General features: G+C 39.3%; 1 protein-coding gene across 6 annotated transcripts in view; it reads left to right on the top strand.

The window, feature by feature from the left end:
* clip1a (CAP-GLY domain containing linker protein 1a) overlaps positions 1 to 14972 on the top strand; it is a 36028-nt gene that overhangs the window by 17570 nt on the left and 3486 nt on the right. For 2 of the 6 annotated variants that reach the window (XM_088993547.1, XM_088993552.1), the window contains 16 exons: positions 387 to 1106; positions 2296 to 2415; positions 2973 to 3030; positions 3107 to 3190; positions 3286 to 3442; positions 3596 to 3761; positions 4728 to 4943; positions 5773 to 7992; positions 8263 to 8400; positions 9451 to 9557; positions 9672 to 9792; positions 10210 to 10367; positions 10517 to 10634; positions 12433 to 12556; positions 12644 to 12693; positions 14190 to 14210. In XM_088993547.1, coding sequence (XP_088849673.1) covers positions 387 to 1106; positions 2296 to 2415; positions 2973 to 3030; positions 3107 to 3190; positions 3286 to 3442; positions 3596 to 3761; positions 4728 to 4943; positions 5773 to 7992; positions 8263 to 8400; positions 9451 to 9557; positions 9672 to 9792; positions 10210 to 10367; positions 10517 to 10634; positions 12433 to 12556; positions 12644 to 12693; positions 14190 to 14210 — 4578 coding nt within the window. The remainder of the gene's footprint in view (positions 1 to 386; positions 1107 to 2295; positions 2416 to 2972; positions 3031 to 3106; positions 3191 to 3285; positions 3443 to 3595; positions 3762 to 4727; positions 4944 to 5772; positions 7993 to 8262; positions 8401 to 9450; positions 9558 to 9671; positions 9793 to 10209; positions 10368 to 10516; positions 10635 to 12432; positions 12557 to 12643; positions 12694 to 14189; positions 14211 to 14972) is intronic. The other 4 variants (XM_088993550.1, XM_088993551.1, XM_088993553.1 and 1 more) reach the window with 4 other exon arrangements.

Below are 14972 nucleotides of genomic sequence, written 5' to 3'. Positions count from 1 at the left end.
AACGATTGCAATACAACAAGGGGTGGAGCCGATGGTCCACCAGGTCAATATTAACCAATAAATAAAAGATCCTATTTTCTGCACTATAAGGCGCACCTAAAAGAACCGAATTATTTCAAAAAATGACCATGCGCCTCCTCATCCGGTGCGCCTTATGTATGGAAAGCGTTTTAAAATGTCATTCATTGAAGGTGCGCCTCATAATGCGGTGCACCTTATGTATGGAAAAGGTTTTTAAAAATGTCATTCGTTGAAGGTGTGCCTTAAATTCCAGAAAATACGGCATTTTCAAAACATAGGCTGCACTGTTGAATGTCGTTTCACGCAAACAGCTACCAGTTTTAGTCTATGAGCTACTTTTGAACTCAAGTTGTCTTCTTTTCAAGGTCACAACCGTGTCGGAAAGATCTCGCATCATGGAGCTAGAGCGAGACCTCTCACTTCGCAGCCGACAGGTCGCAGACCTTGAGCTCCGTCTCAGCTCCCAGCAGCCCTCCGACGACGCCGGCGCCGTCTCTCCTCTCCTGGCGGAGATCACCACCCTGAGGGACCGCCTAGCCTCGCTGGAAACCGAGCGGCAGCGTGATCTGGAAGGCTTACGGGAGAAGTTGGAATCTCAGGAGAAGGCGCACGGCGAGGCCACCGCCCAGCTTCAGGCCGCCGGCGTGAAACTATCCGGCGACAACGAGCAGCTACGCATGCGCCTGAGCCAAACCGAGAAGGACGCCGCCGAGGTCTTGGAGAGCCTGAAGCTAGAACACGTCCAGGCCCTGAAGGAGTCCGCCATCGCCCACGATAAGCAAATTCATGACCTGAAGGAGCGTTTGACCTCCCTCGCTGATGACAAAGAGAACCTTGACAACGCGGTGCGCGCCGGGGTGGATAAAGCTGAAAACCAACACCTGGTGGAAATGGAGGATGTCCTCGGGAAGCTCCATGCGGCCGAGCTCAAGGTGAAGGAACTGGAGGAGATGGGAGCTGAGTTAGAGCGGCAGGTCCGGGGTGAGAAAGAAACCAAAGACGTGGTGGCGCAAATGGTTCGCCGTTTGTGTCGCAACCAAAGCGACCAGAAGGAAGAACTGGATGTTCAGAATCATGAAAACGAGGTGAGGTGGAAAGTATGAATGCTTTTTTTTTGTTTGGATTTTTTTTTTTTTTGCCTGTACAGTGATACCTGGGTTTACGAACCCCTTGGCTTATGAACTTTTCAGTTTACGAAGGTTAAATTTATGAACATTTTACCTTGGCATACAAACTATTTTTCGGGATACACACGTAGCTTACACAATGAGTGATGTGTCGTTCGCGAATGAGCCCATTCTAAAAGAAAATGGCAACCGGCTTGTTTTGGTCCTCTATTCCCCGCCCCCAGTCGTCTGTTAAAGCCATGTGATTGGTCAAGAACGCAGCAGTGAGGGGGCGGGGGGTTACAGACAGAGAGCGAGTGAAGCCATTCTCCAAAAAAGAAAATGGCTGCGGACATTTTTTTTGGTCCTCTATTTCCCACCCCCAGTCTTCGGTTAAAGCCACGTGATTGGTCAAGAACGCAGCAGTGAGGGGGGGGGGGGGTTTAAACATTAAAGAGACAGGCAGATGACAGAGAGAGAGAAAATGGATTTCAACTTTGATAGTTCAAAGAGTGTAAACCGCAAGGTTAAAATTCCCTGTACACTTGATGCAAAAAGCTATCAACCCAGCTAAACAGATCACAATTGATGAGGAACTAGGTACAATTATCGCAGAGGAAGCACCTTCAAGGGATCATTCCTCAAGAGGGTGAAAGAAGAAGGCTACGTTCCTCATCAAGTGTTTAATGCTGATGAAACCATTCCATCAAGCCATCAACGACCATCACAGAGGTAAATTAAATGACTTTATTATACAGTACAGTTTATTTCTTTAATTATAATACCATAGCAGATTTATTATACGTAAAATATGGTATATTGTGTGTAGTTTTAAGGCTTATTTAGTTGAAAATTGTGTTTTATGGGCACCTGGGAACGGATTATTCTTATTTTAATGGTTTCCTATGGGAAATTAATTTTTGCGATACACACTTTTCGCCTTACACACTCTTGTCTGGTTACCAATTAAGTTCGTAAGCCAAGGTATCACTGTACTCAAATAGATTTTTGAAAAACGCTGTCAGGTGAATACAAAAGTTCTATCGGTTCTACTTTTAAACCAAAGAATCACTCAATTAATTTAGTTGTCAGCCAAACGTGATCTGGAGTACCTCAAATGTGATTTCCTCCAATGTAATTATTATATTATATCTTTTTATCTTAAAAGTTACTTGGCGAACTCAGATCATTGCTGGAAGGCAAAATGGACGACATCATGTCACTACAGCAAAATTTGACCAATGCGGAGCAAAAGAAAGAAGCTGTGGAGCAGCAGCTTCAAGGCCTGGTGAGTTTTACTTTGTATCTGTATGCATTCAGAATAACTGTAATAATTTACATCCACTCTACATGGATGCAAATATAATAATAATAATAATAATAATAATAGTAAAAGCTAGCTACGGTATAGAATAATGCTTCCGGGTTGATTGAATGCTGGCGCGTTTGGCTGCCTCTGCTCACCCGCAGAAAAAAATATCCTGTGACTGTAAAGTGTCCTTGAGAGTTTTGAAAGGTGCTTAGAAATTACATGCATTATTATTATTATTATTGTTGTTGTTGTTGTTATTGTTATTATTATTGGAAACCAATATTTATGTATTGCTTTGTATTTTCGACAGCCACCCTCATTTCAAGTTCATATAACTCCAGGCCCATATAATTTAGGAATTAACTCTTTTGTTTGATAAAACAAGACAGTCTATGGTTTCTTCTGAATATTCTATGGATCCTAAAATTCAAGTGACAATGACAAAAACCCTGGCACTGGGGTGGACACATTTTTTTGCACAATGTCTGCCAGTGAATGAATTTTTTTGTTGTTGTTGTTGTTGTTGCCCACAGAAGCAGCAATTGGCTGCAAGCACAGAGGAGCAAACCAACTCTGCAAAAACTATGCAAGGTAAATAATAATTTAATTGGTTTATTCTGCTGTAAACTATCCTCACAAAAAAAATGCAAATATGTTGCATTTTCAGAAACCTTTGACAAGCTCAGCAAAAAAGAGGAGCAGTGCACAACTCTTAGCACAGAATCCGAGTCTCTCAGGAGTCAGCTTAGTGGTAAGAATGAATTCATGTCTTATTTTTGTGAAAAAAAAAAAAAAAAAACACTTTTGTGATTGACGATAATGAACGGGACGCGCGTTTCAATTCAGGACTGGAGAGGAAGCTGGCGGGCGCCGACGAGAAGGTACGACAGCTGGGCGAAGACAAGAGCAAATTGGAGAAAGACATTTCGGACATGATGACGGCGTCCGGTGACAGTTCGGTACAGCTGAGCAAAATGAACGAAGACTTGAGGCAGAACGAAAGGTGCTAAATCCTGTACCCTTCTTAAAACTACTCTTGTAGTCGTCATATATTTAATCTGGGACATCGAGCTAATACATTTGTCCAACATATGGACATTCAAAACTTTTTTTTTTTCTTAACCTTTAACCTCTCTGCCTTTATTGCCTCCCTCAGGAGGCTCGAGGAGTTGCAGTGTCAATTAGCGGAGGAAAAGAACAATCTGGCTCTCTCCAAAGAGCAACGGGAACAAGATCTGTCCCGCAAAGACCGGGAATTGTGCGAGACACGAGACAGTCACGATGCTCAAATAAAGACTCTACAGGAGAAGATTGACACATTGGTTAGTCTTCGTACATATTAGAGATATTTGGACAAAGTGTTTTTGTTTGCGGATGTTTTTTTTTTTTTTTTTTTTTGTGGGAGGGCTAATTACATTCTTAAATGTGCTCAGTATTACTGGTAATTCGTGTAACGTTGTCTTCCAAAACCTGAAAAATAAATACATAAATAAACAGACAAATACATAAATAAATGGATAAATAATGGGTTTAAATAAACAGCTAAGCAATGAATAAATAAATACATAAATAATACATAAATGGGTAGACACATGAATAAATACATAAATAAATACATGAACTAATACACGAATAGTACACGAATAGTACATGAATAGTACAAGACTAATACACGGATAATACACGAATAATACATAAATAAATAAGTACATAGATAAATAACTAAACAGACAAATAGATCAATATCTGGATACATAAACATAGGCAAATGCATACATAAATAGATAAAAAGAGAGATGAATGAATGATTAAATACATGAATAGTAAATCAATAGCACATGAATAGTACATGCATAATACACGAATAATACACAAATAACACATCGATAAGTACATAAATAAATAAATACATGGATAAATATCTGGATAAATAAACATAAGCAAATGCATACATACATAAATAAATAATACATCAATAAATGGATAGATAAAAAGACAGATGAATGAATGATTAAATAAAAAAACTTAAATACATATACATACATACATACATAAATAAATCTTGATATACATAGAAATACATACATAGACAGAAATATATAAAAAAATAATAAATACATAAATAAATATATAGAAATACATAAATAAATACATACAGAGACAGAAATATAAAAAAAACAAATAATACATACACAATACCTAAATTAATACAGAAATGAATACATAAAAAGTTAAAAGGCTCGTATGGGAGCCTCCATAGTCACTTGTGTTCTTTCCCCGTTTCCAAGGAGAAGAGTGCTCAACAGGGTGCGAGCGAGGCCAAGGAGCTGAAAGAATCACAAGACAAGGCTCTCTCACAGGCCTCAGAACTCCATGTCAAGGAAGTCCAAGGGCTGCGGGACGAACTGGACAACCTGAAGAAAGAACTCTCCTCCTCCGAGGACAAGAACCTGGAGTTGGAAAAGCTGACGTCTGAGCTGCAGACATACAAGGACAAACTCCAGGTAAGGACGGCGTCTTGGTTTTGGATCCAAGGAGGTATGACTTAACTTTAGTTTGTCTGCATGGTCACAGTTTTTACACAGTTTGAATCAGAATCAGAATCAGAATACCTTTATTCGTCCCGCAATGGGGAAATTTGCAGTCCACATTCTCCATATTCTCAATTTTAGTTTTGAACGATACATAACCCGATATCATGTTTGTATGTATATGAATATATATGTTCATGTACATCTCTGTAGTAAAACAAAATCCCAATATAAGTACATATACCATTCTATCCTCGTTGAGCTTGGTTTCGGTGGTGGGCTGGGGGGGGGGGGTCTGTCCCTGATTTATTTTATTTATTTGTATATACAGACGCTCCCCTACTTATGAACATTCGAGTTACAAACAACGGTGCATACGAACGTTTTTGTATTAACATATGTAGCATTCTCTCCAGTGGTACATATACATGTCTTTATAGAGCATATATGTTTATTTTTCAGGACAAACCAATACAGGTTACTTGTACAAGCCTGAAACATATTTATATAAACCTTAAACTTACTTATATAAGTCTTAAACATACATTCCATAATAAATATAGCACTGAAGCAACTTACGAACGAATTCAGCTTACGAACGAACGTTCGGAACATATCGTTCGTAAGTTGGGGAACGTCTGTATTTGTGTTTATTTTCTGCAGCTTTACCTTTATATTTGCATTCATACACATTGGCTTGCTTTATTTTGGGATCATCATCATTTTTTTTATGATGCATACATCCCCTTGTTTATTTTTATTTTTTAACACCCACCTCCCTCTATCAACTTCATTTCTCCAGCATCTTTCCGCTGAGCTAGAGTCCTCCAAGCATGATGTTGAATGCTTGTCCGCAAAGCTGGAAACGCAGACTATAGAGCTGGAGCGCAAATGTCAGGATAGAGAGGATGCTCACGCTCAGAGAAACCAATTGGAGATTCGGCTCTCAGAAGTGCAGAGCCAGCTTACCGCTCTGCAGGATCATTCTATCCAGAATAAGGACCTCAGTCTTACCATAGAGAAGCTCTCCAAGGAAAGGGATGAATTAATCGATAGCAACAAGCATTCGGAGGAAGAAAGGGCGTCACTGAACGACCAGTTGGAGGAGCTGAAGAATTGTTTCCAGGAGGCACAGACCGAAAATGCCAACCTGAAGAGCGCCGATATCAAACAGCGATCTGATATCGAGGATCTCAAGAAACAAAACGAGGAGAAGGACGCCACACTGCTCAAACACCAGCAGGACGCTCATCAAGCCGAAAATAGTAAGAAGAAACTTCTGGAGGATTATGAAAATATCTGTAAAGAGCACAGCAGGCTGGAGGAGGACCTCAACAAGAGCCGATCTGAACTCGGTTGCGAGAACGAGCGACTCATCTCGGAGCTCGACGTGGCCAAAAAGGCAAAAAAGTCTTTGGATGCCAAGAACGCAGAGTTGAAAGCCAAACTGGGGTCTCTCAACTTGGAGAAAGAAGATCTCACGATGAAGAACACCCAGTTGCAGGCTCTCGCAGAAATGCTCAGCAAAGAGAAGGCTACCATGTCCTCCGAAATCAGCGCCGTCGCCTCGGACAAAAAGAATCTTGAGGCGGCGAAGGAGGAACTCCAGAATAAACTAAACCTCGCCAAGAAAGAACTGGACGCTTCCGTCCGCGAATGCGAAGACCTGAAAGCATCCCGTCTCAGCTTGGTCCAGATGCTGGAGGAGTCCAAAACCAGTAGCCAGGTGACAGATTCCGAAAGGCTTCACCTCCTGCAGGAGAAGGAAGACTTACTCACCGCCCAGAGGAAGGTTTCTCAGGAGAAAGACGAGCTACTCAAAGACATGGAAGATCTGAAGAAGAAGATTCAAGTCTCTGCCAAGCAGTTGACCCTGTCCGACCAAAAGCTCAGCGAAGTGTCTGCAACTTTGGACCAAGAGAGGCAGACTTTTCACGCGCAGAATTCTGAAAACTCTGAAGTTCTCCATACGCTGAGGAAAGAAAAACTGACCCTGGAGTCGACGCTGGAGCAACATAAAACAGATTACGAGGTTCTGGCTGGAGAGAAGGCTGAGATGGAAGCCAAGCACTTGAAGGCCACGACTGAACTGACCGCCCTCACGCTCGAGCGAGACAAGCTAGTCTGTGATATCCGGGACGCAAAGGACCAATTGGATGGCGTCTCCAGATCTCAGGGCGATATCAGTCAGGAGAAGTCTCGTCTGGAAGGGATGCTCCAGGAAGCTGTTTGCGAGAAAAAGTCCATCGCCGCAGAATTGGCGTCGCTCAAAAAAGACAACGTAGAAATCGAGAGCAAACTGGCCAAACATTGCTCCGAAATTGAACTCCTAGAAAAGTCCAACGCTGAGCTCGCCCGAGGACGCAGCGAGCTCCAAAGCGACGTCGAGAAATCCACCGTGGAACTGAAAGGCCGAATTGACGAACTCACGAAAAACGTGGAGTCGTCAGAGACTAAAAATAAGGAGCTTAACGAAGAGATCCTGCAACTAAAAAATCAGACGGCGTTCTTATCCGAGGCCAAACATCATCTGGAGAAGAAGCTCCAGGAGGAATCCAACCAACGGACTCTCATGACCGAACAAACAGACGAACTGCGGACCACCTTGTCTCAACTCCGGCAGGCCGGCGACGACATGTCCTCTCGACTCAAGACTTCGGAGGAACGACAATCGTCTTTAACGGAAGAAAGCCAATTGGCAAAATCAAATCTGAAAGAACAAGAACTAGCGACCCATCGCTTATCCCAAGACAACCAAGAACTTTTATCCAAACTGGAGCAAACCCAGAAGCGCGTATCCGCGCTGGAAACGGAAAACCAAGAGCTCCTAGCCGGACGCGGTCGCTCGGAACGGGACGGTTCCCAAATGCTTGCGGAGAAATCGAGGTTAACCGGCGAGCTGGAGAAGTTCCAGGAGGACGTCAAGACCCTCCGTGCGGTTGAGGAGCAACACCGGGAGACAATCGCCGAGATAGACCAGCTCCAGTCGCAACTTAATCTGGCCATTGCTAAGCAGCGCGAGGTATTCCCCCGTATAGTTGCCGCCGCTAGTATGCTAACTCACCTTTGATACCGCCGGGCTAACGTCACCCGCCAACGTTGCTGCACGCTTTGTTCTTTTAGTCTGATTTCCTTCACTTTCATCTTCCACGTCCTCAGCATGCCTGGTCTCAACCGTCCTTCCTTTCCTTCCTGTGGCCTTGTAACGCAAAAATACTTTCGTCCCACCCCCCCCTCCCAAAAAAAAACCACCAACTTTTATTGATGGTTCCTCCCCGCTTACTCACTGTAGGCCTCCGAGGCGTCCTGCCAGACCGCCGAAGAGCTGAAGCAAATGACGGAGGAGAGAGATGCCTTGCTTCGAGAGAAAAGTGAAGCTCAACTTCTGTTGGAGGGTCTTCGTTCTTCCAAACGAGAGATGGAGGCACAGGTACAATTTAAGCAACACAAAGCAATGAGCCAAGAATTGGCAAATTGATTTGGTATTTCATTGTTTCATTCAGGCACATAGTAGGTGTTATCTTTCTTTCTTTTCATTTTTCTTTTTTTTCTTTCTTCCTTTTTCTTTTTTTCATTTTTTTCCATCTTTTTTCTTTCTGTCTTTCTTTTTTTACCTTACTTTTTTCTTGTTATTTCTTTGTTTTCATTTTTCCTTTTTTTTTTTTGTTTCTTCTATTTTCTTTTTTTTTCACATTTTCTTCTTTTTCTCTTTTTTCTTTTATTTCTTGTTATTAATTTTCTTTTTTCATTCCCCCTTTCTTTTTCCTTTCGTTCTTTTTTTGTCTTTTTTCTTTTTTTCTTTTTGTTTGTCTTCATTTTTTTCCTTCTTATTTTTATTAATTTTCTTTTTTCTTTCCTCCTTTCTTTTTCCTTATTTTCTTTCTTTTTCTATCTTATTTTTTCTTTCTTTATTTTTTCCTTTTTCTTTTTCTTTTTTATTTTCTTATTTTTTTCCTTTGTCGTATTTTTTATTAATTTTCTTTTTTTGTCCTTTTCTTATTTTCTTTCTTTTTCTATCTTACTTTTTTCTTTGTTTTTTCATTTTCGTTTTTGTGTTTTTCTTTTTTTTCATTTCTTTTTTCTTTTATCCTTTTTCTTTTTTTTCTTTTTTCTTAATTATTTTTCCCTTTTTTTCTTTTCTTTTTTCTTTCTTTCTTTGTCTCATTTTTTTCTTTGTTTCTTTTTATTTTTGTATTGCTTGTGCTTGTTTTTATTCTTTTTTTTTTTCGTTGGTCTTTTTTTTATTAATCTGGGTATTTATTTATATATGATGTGTTTGTTGATTTGTTTGTTGAATTATTTATTCATATTTATCTGCTTGTTTATTTGTTTTTTTCCTTCATTATTTATCTGTTGGTTTATTTATTTATTAAGTATTCATTTATTTCTTTGTTTTTGGATGAGAGGAATTGAGAATCATTTCATGACAGCGCTGTTTTTTTATTTTTTTTTTATTTTATTTTTTTCTGTATCTGTTCAGATGGATGAGCTCAATCAAGACAAATCAAAATACCAGCGAGAGCTGACAGCATCCAAAGAGCAACTTGGTGCCGATAGTAACAAACTGGAAAGTCTCACCCAGGAAATGTGAGCCCCTTCCACCTCCTTTCACCCCTCCGACATTTTTTTTTCACTTGCACTCTAAATCGAATGTTCCAACAATGCACAATGTCCTGTTCTTTTTTCTTCTCACCTCCTCAGCAAGGAGCTGAAGGAGGCCATGTCAGTCAAGTCGCACTCCCTGCAGACGCTCCAAAACGAGAAGGATAAGATGACTCAAGATATTGAAAACAATCACCAAGACCGCAGTGAACTTACCAAGGTGTGACATATGTTACATAATGATGCCCCAAAGCCGTCTGTGTATACATGTACACAACATAGTTTTTGATTTCTAAATGCTTTTGCGTATTTTCCATTTTTTTTTGATTGGATTAGCCTTTGTTAGTCTTGCTCTGTAGAAATGTATATTTCACAGCAGCACAGTGACAAAAGGAAGAGGAAAGGAAAGAAAGAAGTAGAAAAACAAAATACAGGAGCTGCTGGAAAGGCAGCCACGCTCGCGGCGCCATCTTGAATTCAAAACAACAACAAAATGACAATAATATGTTGTAGTTTCTTTTTTTTTTTGGACAACTGATCCTATTATACAATATAATTAAAACATTATTTTTTTCCACCTCATTTCAATTATAATTATAGCATCTACATAATTGACATTGATTTTTCTCCCCCGAAGCTTAAAGACGAGCACTCAAAACTCCAAGCACAGTTAAAGGCGTTGAAACAAAGGTATGAGAATTTCATCATTCTTCAACTTTTCTACTCAATTAAAAGCACACCGAATAACACTCTTTTGTATTTTTTTTCTCCAAGCCTGCCGTGTTATGCCTTCAGGTATTGCGTTGTTAATTTCGGCTTATATTTTATTCACTTATTTTTTTCCCTTCATTACGTCTTATTTTCTTGTTTGAAAAATGCAGAATCAAAAGGCAAGATATTGTTCCTGTACTAAACCTTGTTGTTGTTGCTTTTTTGGGGGCCAGTGAGAGCGCTTTGAAGGAGAAGATGGATAAAGTGAACGCAGAGTTCCAAAAGTCTGTGGGTAAAAAAAGTGCCTTAGTGTCGGAGAAGGAGAAGCAGATTGAAGCCCTGAAGACGGAGGTGAGGCATTTTGGCAATAAACTATCACTTTTTAATTTTTGTCTGACTTTGGTGTTTTCTGATAGTGCTTCAGGTTTTTTTTCTTCATGTCTTTTAATTTCTGGACTTGTGTTATACGTTTACTTTACATTGTCCCTTTGTGGTTTTTTTTACCCCCACCATGTTGCAAAATATTAATTCACATAAAAAAATATCAATCTATCCATCTACCCATCCATCCTCCAATGTTAATGTTGATAACAAAATTGGTTTGTTTTTATAGTATTTTACAAATGACCACCTGCCCTATTATTACGTGTTTATGCTGTAAAATAGTGCTTTTAAAAAAGTGAATTAAAAAATACTTTGAACGGATTACATTTTTTACATTGATTTTAATGCAAAGTGATGTTTTGGTTTTCAAACAAATCGGTTTTGATCAGTTTTCTGGAATGAAATATGGCGGAAAACCAAGGTGTCATTGCATGTGTATATATGTATATCTAATTATATTTTCTTTGTATTCTATCCATTTCTTCTCACATTACGACTCTTACATGTTTAATCGTTAGCTGAATGTTATTAATTTTATTTAGTGTTTTTTTTTTAAATAATAATAATACATTTAATTTATAAGCGCCTTTCAAAACTCTCAAGGTCACTTAACAGTCACAGGATAAGTTTTTCTGTGGGTGAGCAGTGTTAGCCACATGCGCCAGCGTTCACTCAACCCAGAAGTAACTCAAATAGATAGAAAGCTAGATCGCTAGCTAATATGTAACTAATAGCTGACTAGATGATGATGATGATAATAATAATAATAATAATACAGTGAGACCTCAACTTACGAACTTAATTGGTTCCCAGACAGAGTGTGTAAGGTGAAAAGTGTGTATCTCAAAAAAAAAATTCCCATAGGAAACCATTAAAATTGGAATAATCCGTTCCCGGGTTTCCATAAAATATACTTTTCAACTAAATAAGCCTTAAAACTACACACAACATACCTTACATTTGTGATGGTCATTTATGGCTTGATGGAATGGCGTTGGAGGTCGAAGGTCAAAGGGAATTGCTGTTTGGAAAGAGAGACGCATTACATGACGACTGTAATTAAAGAGATAAACTGTGCTGTAAAATAAAGTTTTATTTACCTTTTTGATGGTCGTTGATCCTGACGGAAGGAGAGTCACCTTCCATAAGGACTGTTGCTAACTTAACCTCTGGTGCTGTTTGGTCGTGTGCTTCCGCCGAAGATCACTCCGCCAGCCGTGGTGGGTGTGTATTATGAAAATAGTGCTTATTATAAGGTTTAATTTTCATAAATTTGACGTTTGTAAGACAAAAAGTTTGTAATTTGAGGTGTTTGTAAGTTGAGGTCTCACTGTAGTTATGTAATTATGTTTTTGTACTTTCTCATCAGGTTTTTTTTACATATTTTTCAAAGTTGTGCATTTTTCTCTAAGGAATTATTTTGGTGTACTGTTTTTATGTCGCCACATATTTTTTTCATACTTTTGCCTATTTCTCTCATCTTATTTTGAAAATGTTTATTGTATTTACGTATTTTTTTTTTTTTGTAAGCGTTAATTATTTTCCGTATTGGCGCATTCCTCATCCAATTACATGGTTTTAGTTTTGTATTATTTTATCTGAATTTCCCGAATGCTTGTATTTTATTATCAGCCTATTTCAGGGCGTGGTGGAGAGGGGGCGTAATATGTTCTTCTTCTACTGTTTTAGTTAGAAATTTTAAGACAAGATATCGTATCCACTTTAGTTTAGGATAAACAACTAATCATGTCATGGTCTTGTTCAGCTGGCCGCCGCACGTGGCCAAAGTGCCTCGGGGGAGACTACCGTCGCTGCCCTGGAACAAGAAAAGGCGCAGCTCAAGCAGCGAGTGGAGAAGCTGGAACAGGAACTGGCTGCCGTTCCCTCAGGTGCACCTCCCACAGAGGATGCTTCGATCAATCGTATCAGTGTCAATATTGGCGACGGATCGGTGACACTCTGGCGTGTGTGTTCAGGTGATGCCGGTGGCGGCGACCGGCCGAGGGACAACGACACGCAGGCGGAGGTACGCATCGGGACAAAATCTCAAAGGGGGTGGATCAAAAAAAAAAAAAAGTTGTGTGTCAACTTGTTTTCCACGCACCAAACCCCAAATGCCCCTTTTTTTGTTTCAAAACTGGCGTTGGTATTTTGGGGGCGGTCGCACGGAACCAAGTTGATTGGATTGGATTGGATTGGGTGTCTAGTGTCACATTTTCAAACAGGCTCGACTCAAATAGTCACGCAGGCCACTTGTTTAGGTAAACTTGTGCAATCTCATCCAGTACGTTTTTTTTGTTTGTTTGTACGTTCAATAAAGTTATTTGTTGGGGGAGGCGGGGTCAAATTTACATTAAGAAATGTACATGGAGTTTTTCAAATTGTTGTCTAATCCAATGTATTATTTTTCAGATTTGAGTCAAATTTTCTCATTTTAATCTAATAGGCGATTTTTTCCAATCATCCAAAATTAACTCATTCACTGCCAGATATTGACAGGTCAGTCACACCAACGAATCTCCTAAAAATAAAAAGAACGTGTAATTTTCTTCAAAATAAAATATTGGATCAGCAAACCAATTATGAGAAATAAAAAAAAAACTGCAACTAAAATGTCAAAATATGAAATACATTTTTTTCAATTGTTGCAATGGAAAATATCACGTCAAAAAACACGCATTTTCATGGATAATATGAAATTAAGATTAAAATATTTAGACTCCACTTCTAGAAATATTCAAGTCTTTTTGACTGTCAAACTCATTCACTGCCAGTGCCAGGGTTTTTGTCATTGTCACTCACATTCCAGGACCCATAGAATATTGAGTTTTAGGACTACATGAACATTCAATTCAGCGTAAGAAATCTTAGACTCTCTTCTTTCATTAGAAGAAAAAGAGTTAATTCCTAAATAAAATGGCTCTGGAGTTATATGAGCTTGAAATGAGGGCAGCTGTCCAAAATACAATGCAATACAATACATAGCTATCTATTATATACAGTATATAACTAGCTAGCTATCGCGATAGCTACCTGCTAGCTAGCTAGCTAGCTTTTTTTCGATTTGAAAATTGTTAATTTCCGAGCTGAAATAAATAAATGAATAAATGAAATGCATTATTATTATTATTGATTTATATAGCGCTTTAGCAACAGCTGAAGCTGGAACAAAGCGCTAACATGGAAATAAGGGAAATGCTGCCGCCTTGTGGGAAAGAAAAAAAAAACATTGCCAGAGGCAGCGACCAGCGCTTTATCGGCACCCAATCATGAAAAAAAAACAAAACCGAATAAATTCGGGAATGGCGGTCTATGTCATATTTTCACTTCCCGAATAAATTCGGGCATGGCAGTGAATGAGTGAATTATTTCCCCACGTAGCTTAAGTGGAGTCGACGCAGCCTGGGAAATGTCACCCCGTGCCTTTTTTTTGTGCTTGTGTGCCCTTGTGTTGTATTCTAATGGCAACATGTTATTTTCTTCCTCTCCTTCCACCAAAATGCTGTGCTCTGTCTGCAAAAGCTACAGCACCATCAGGCAGCGGTTTGTCCATGTTTTTTTTTTTTTTTTTTTTGTCTTATTTTATTTGTATTTATTTTTGGTCAGCTTCAGTCGTGCATGAGCGCATGTTTCACTCACTTGAAGGAGACATATTATTTATGGAGGTTTCAAATGTTAAAATGAAGCATGCATACCTGTCAACTTTGGCTAATAGCTGCCTTTATAAATGATGACAATTAGCATATAACAGTTGTAGTACGCCGTACGTTATTTGAAATGCTAAAAAAAAATGCTAACACAAGCGGAAATGTACCGCGCATGTACACGTTATGCTTTTATCAATCCGACCATACGCAGCGATAAAAAAAAATATATACGATTGAGGATTACAGTGATTCCTCGGCTTACGAACGCTTTAGCTAATGAACTTTTCGCCTTACATATGTTAAATTTGCGAAAATATAATCTTGGTATATGAACTATTTTTCGGGAAATACACGGAGCGCCACAATGAGTGATGTGTTGTTCGCGAACGAGCCGGTTCTCTTAACAAGGAGCCGAAAATGGCAGCCGACTTTTTTTTTTTTTGTCCTCTATTCCCCGCCCACAGTCTTCGGTTAAAACCGCACGTGATTGGTCAAGGTCCATGGTAGAGGGAGGGGACACACGGAGCGGTTACAGAAACACACACACGAAAGGGAGACGACAGAGCTTGAAACAAAAAACAAAAGTAAAAAAATACAAGTGAAATGGCGAGAAAATGGGTAGAAAACAGTAAAATTTGGATTCGTTTTAACTTTATTG

The sequence above is a fragment of the Hippocampus bargibanti genome, linkage group LG04 (genome assembly GCF_051943395.1).
Source record: "Hippocampus bargibanti isolate YZ-2025 linkage group LG04, ASM5194339v1, whole genome shotgun sequence".
In the NCBI taxonomy this organism is placed as follows: Eukaryota; Metazoa; Chordata; class Actinopteri; order Syngnathiformes; family Syngnathidae; genus Hippocampus; species Hippocampus bargibanti.
The sequence above is the reverse complement of the archived record's forward strand: the minus strand, read 5'-3'. Positions and strand labels throughout refer to the sequence as shown.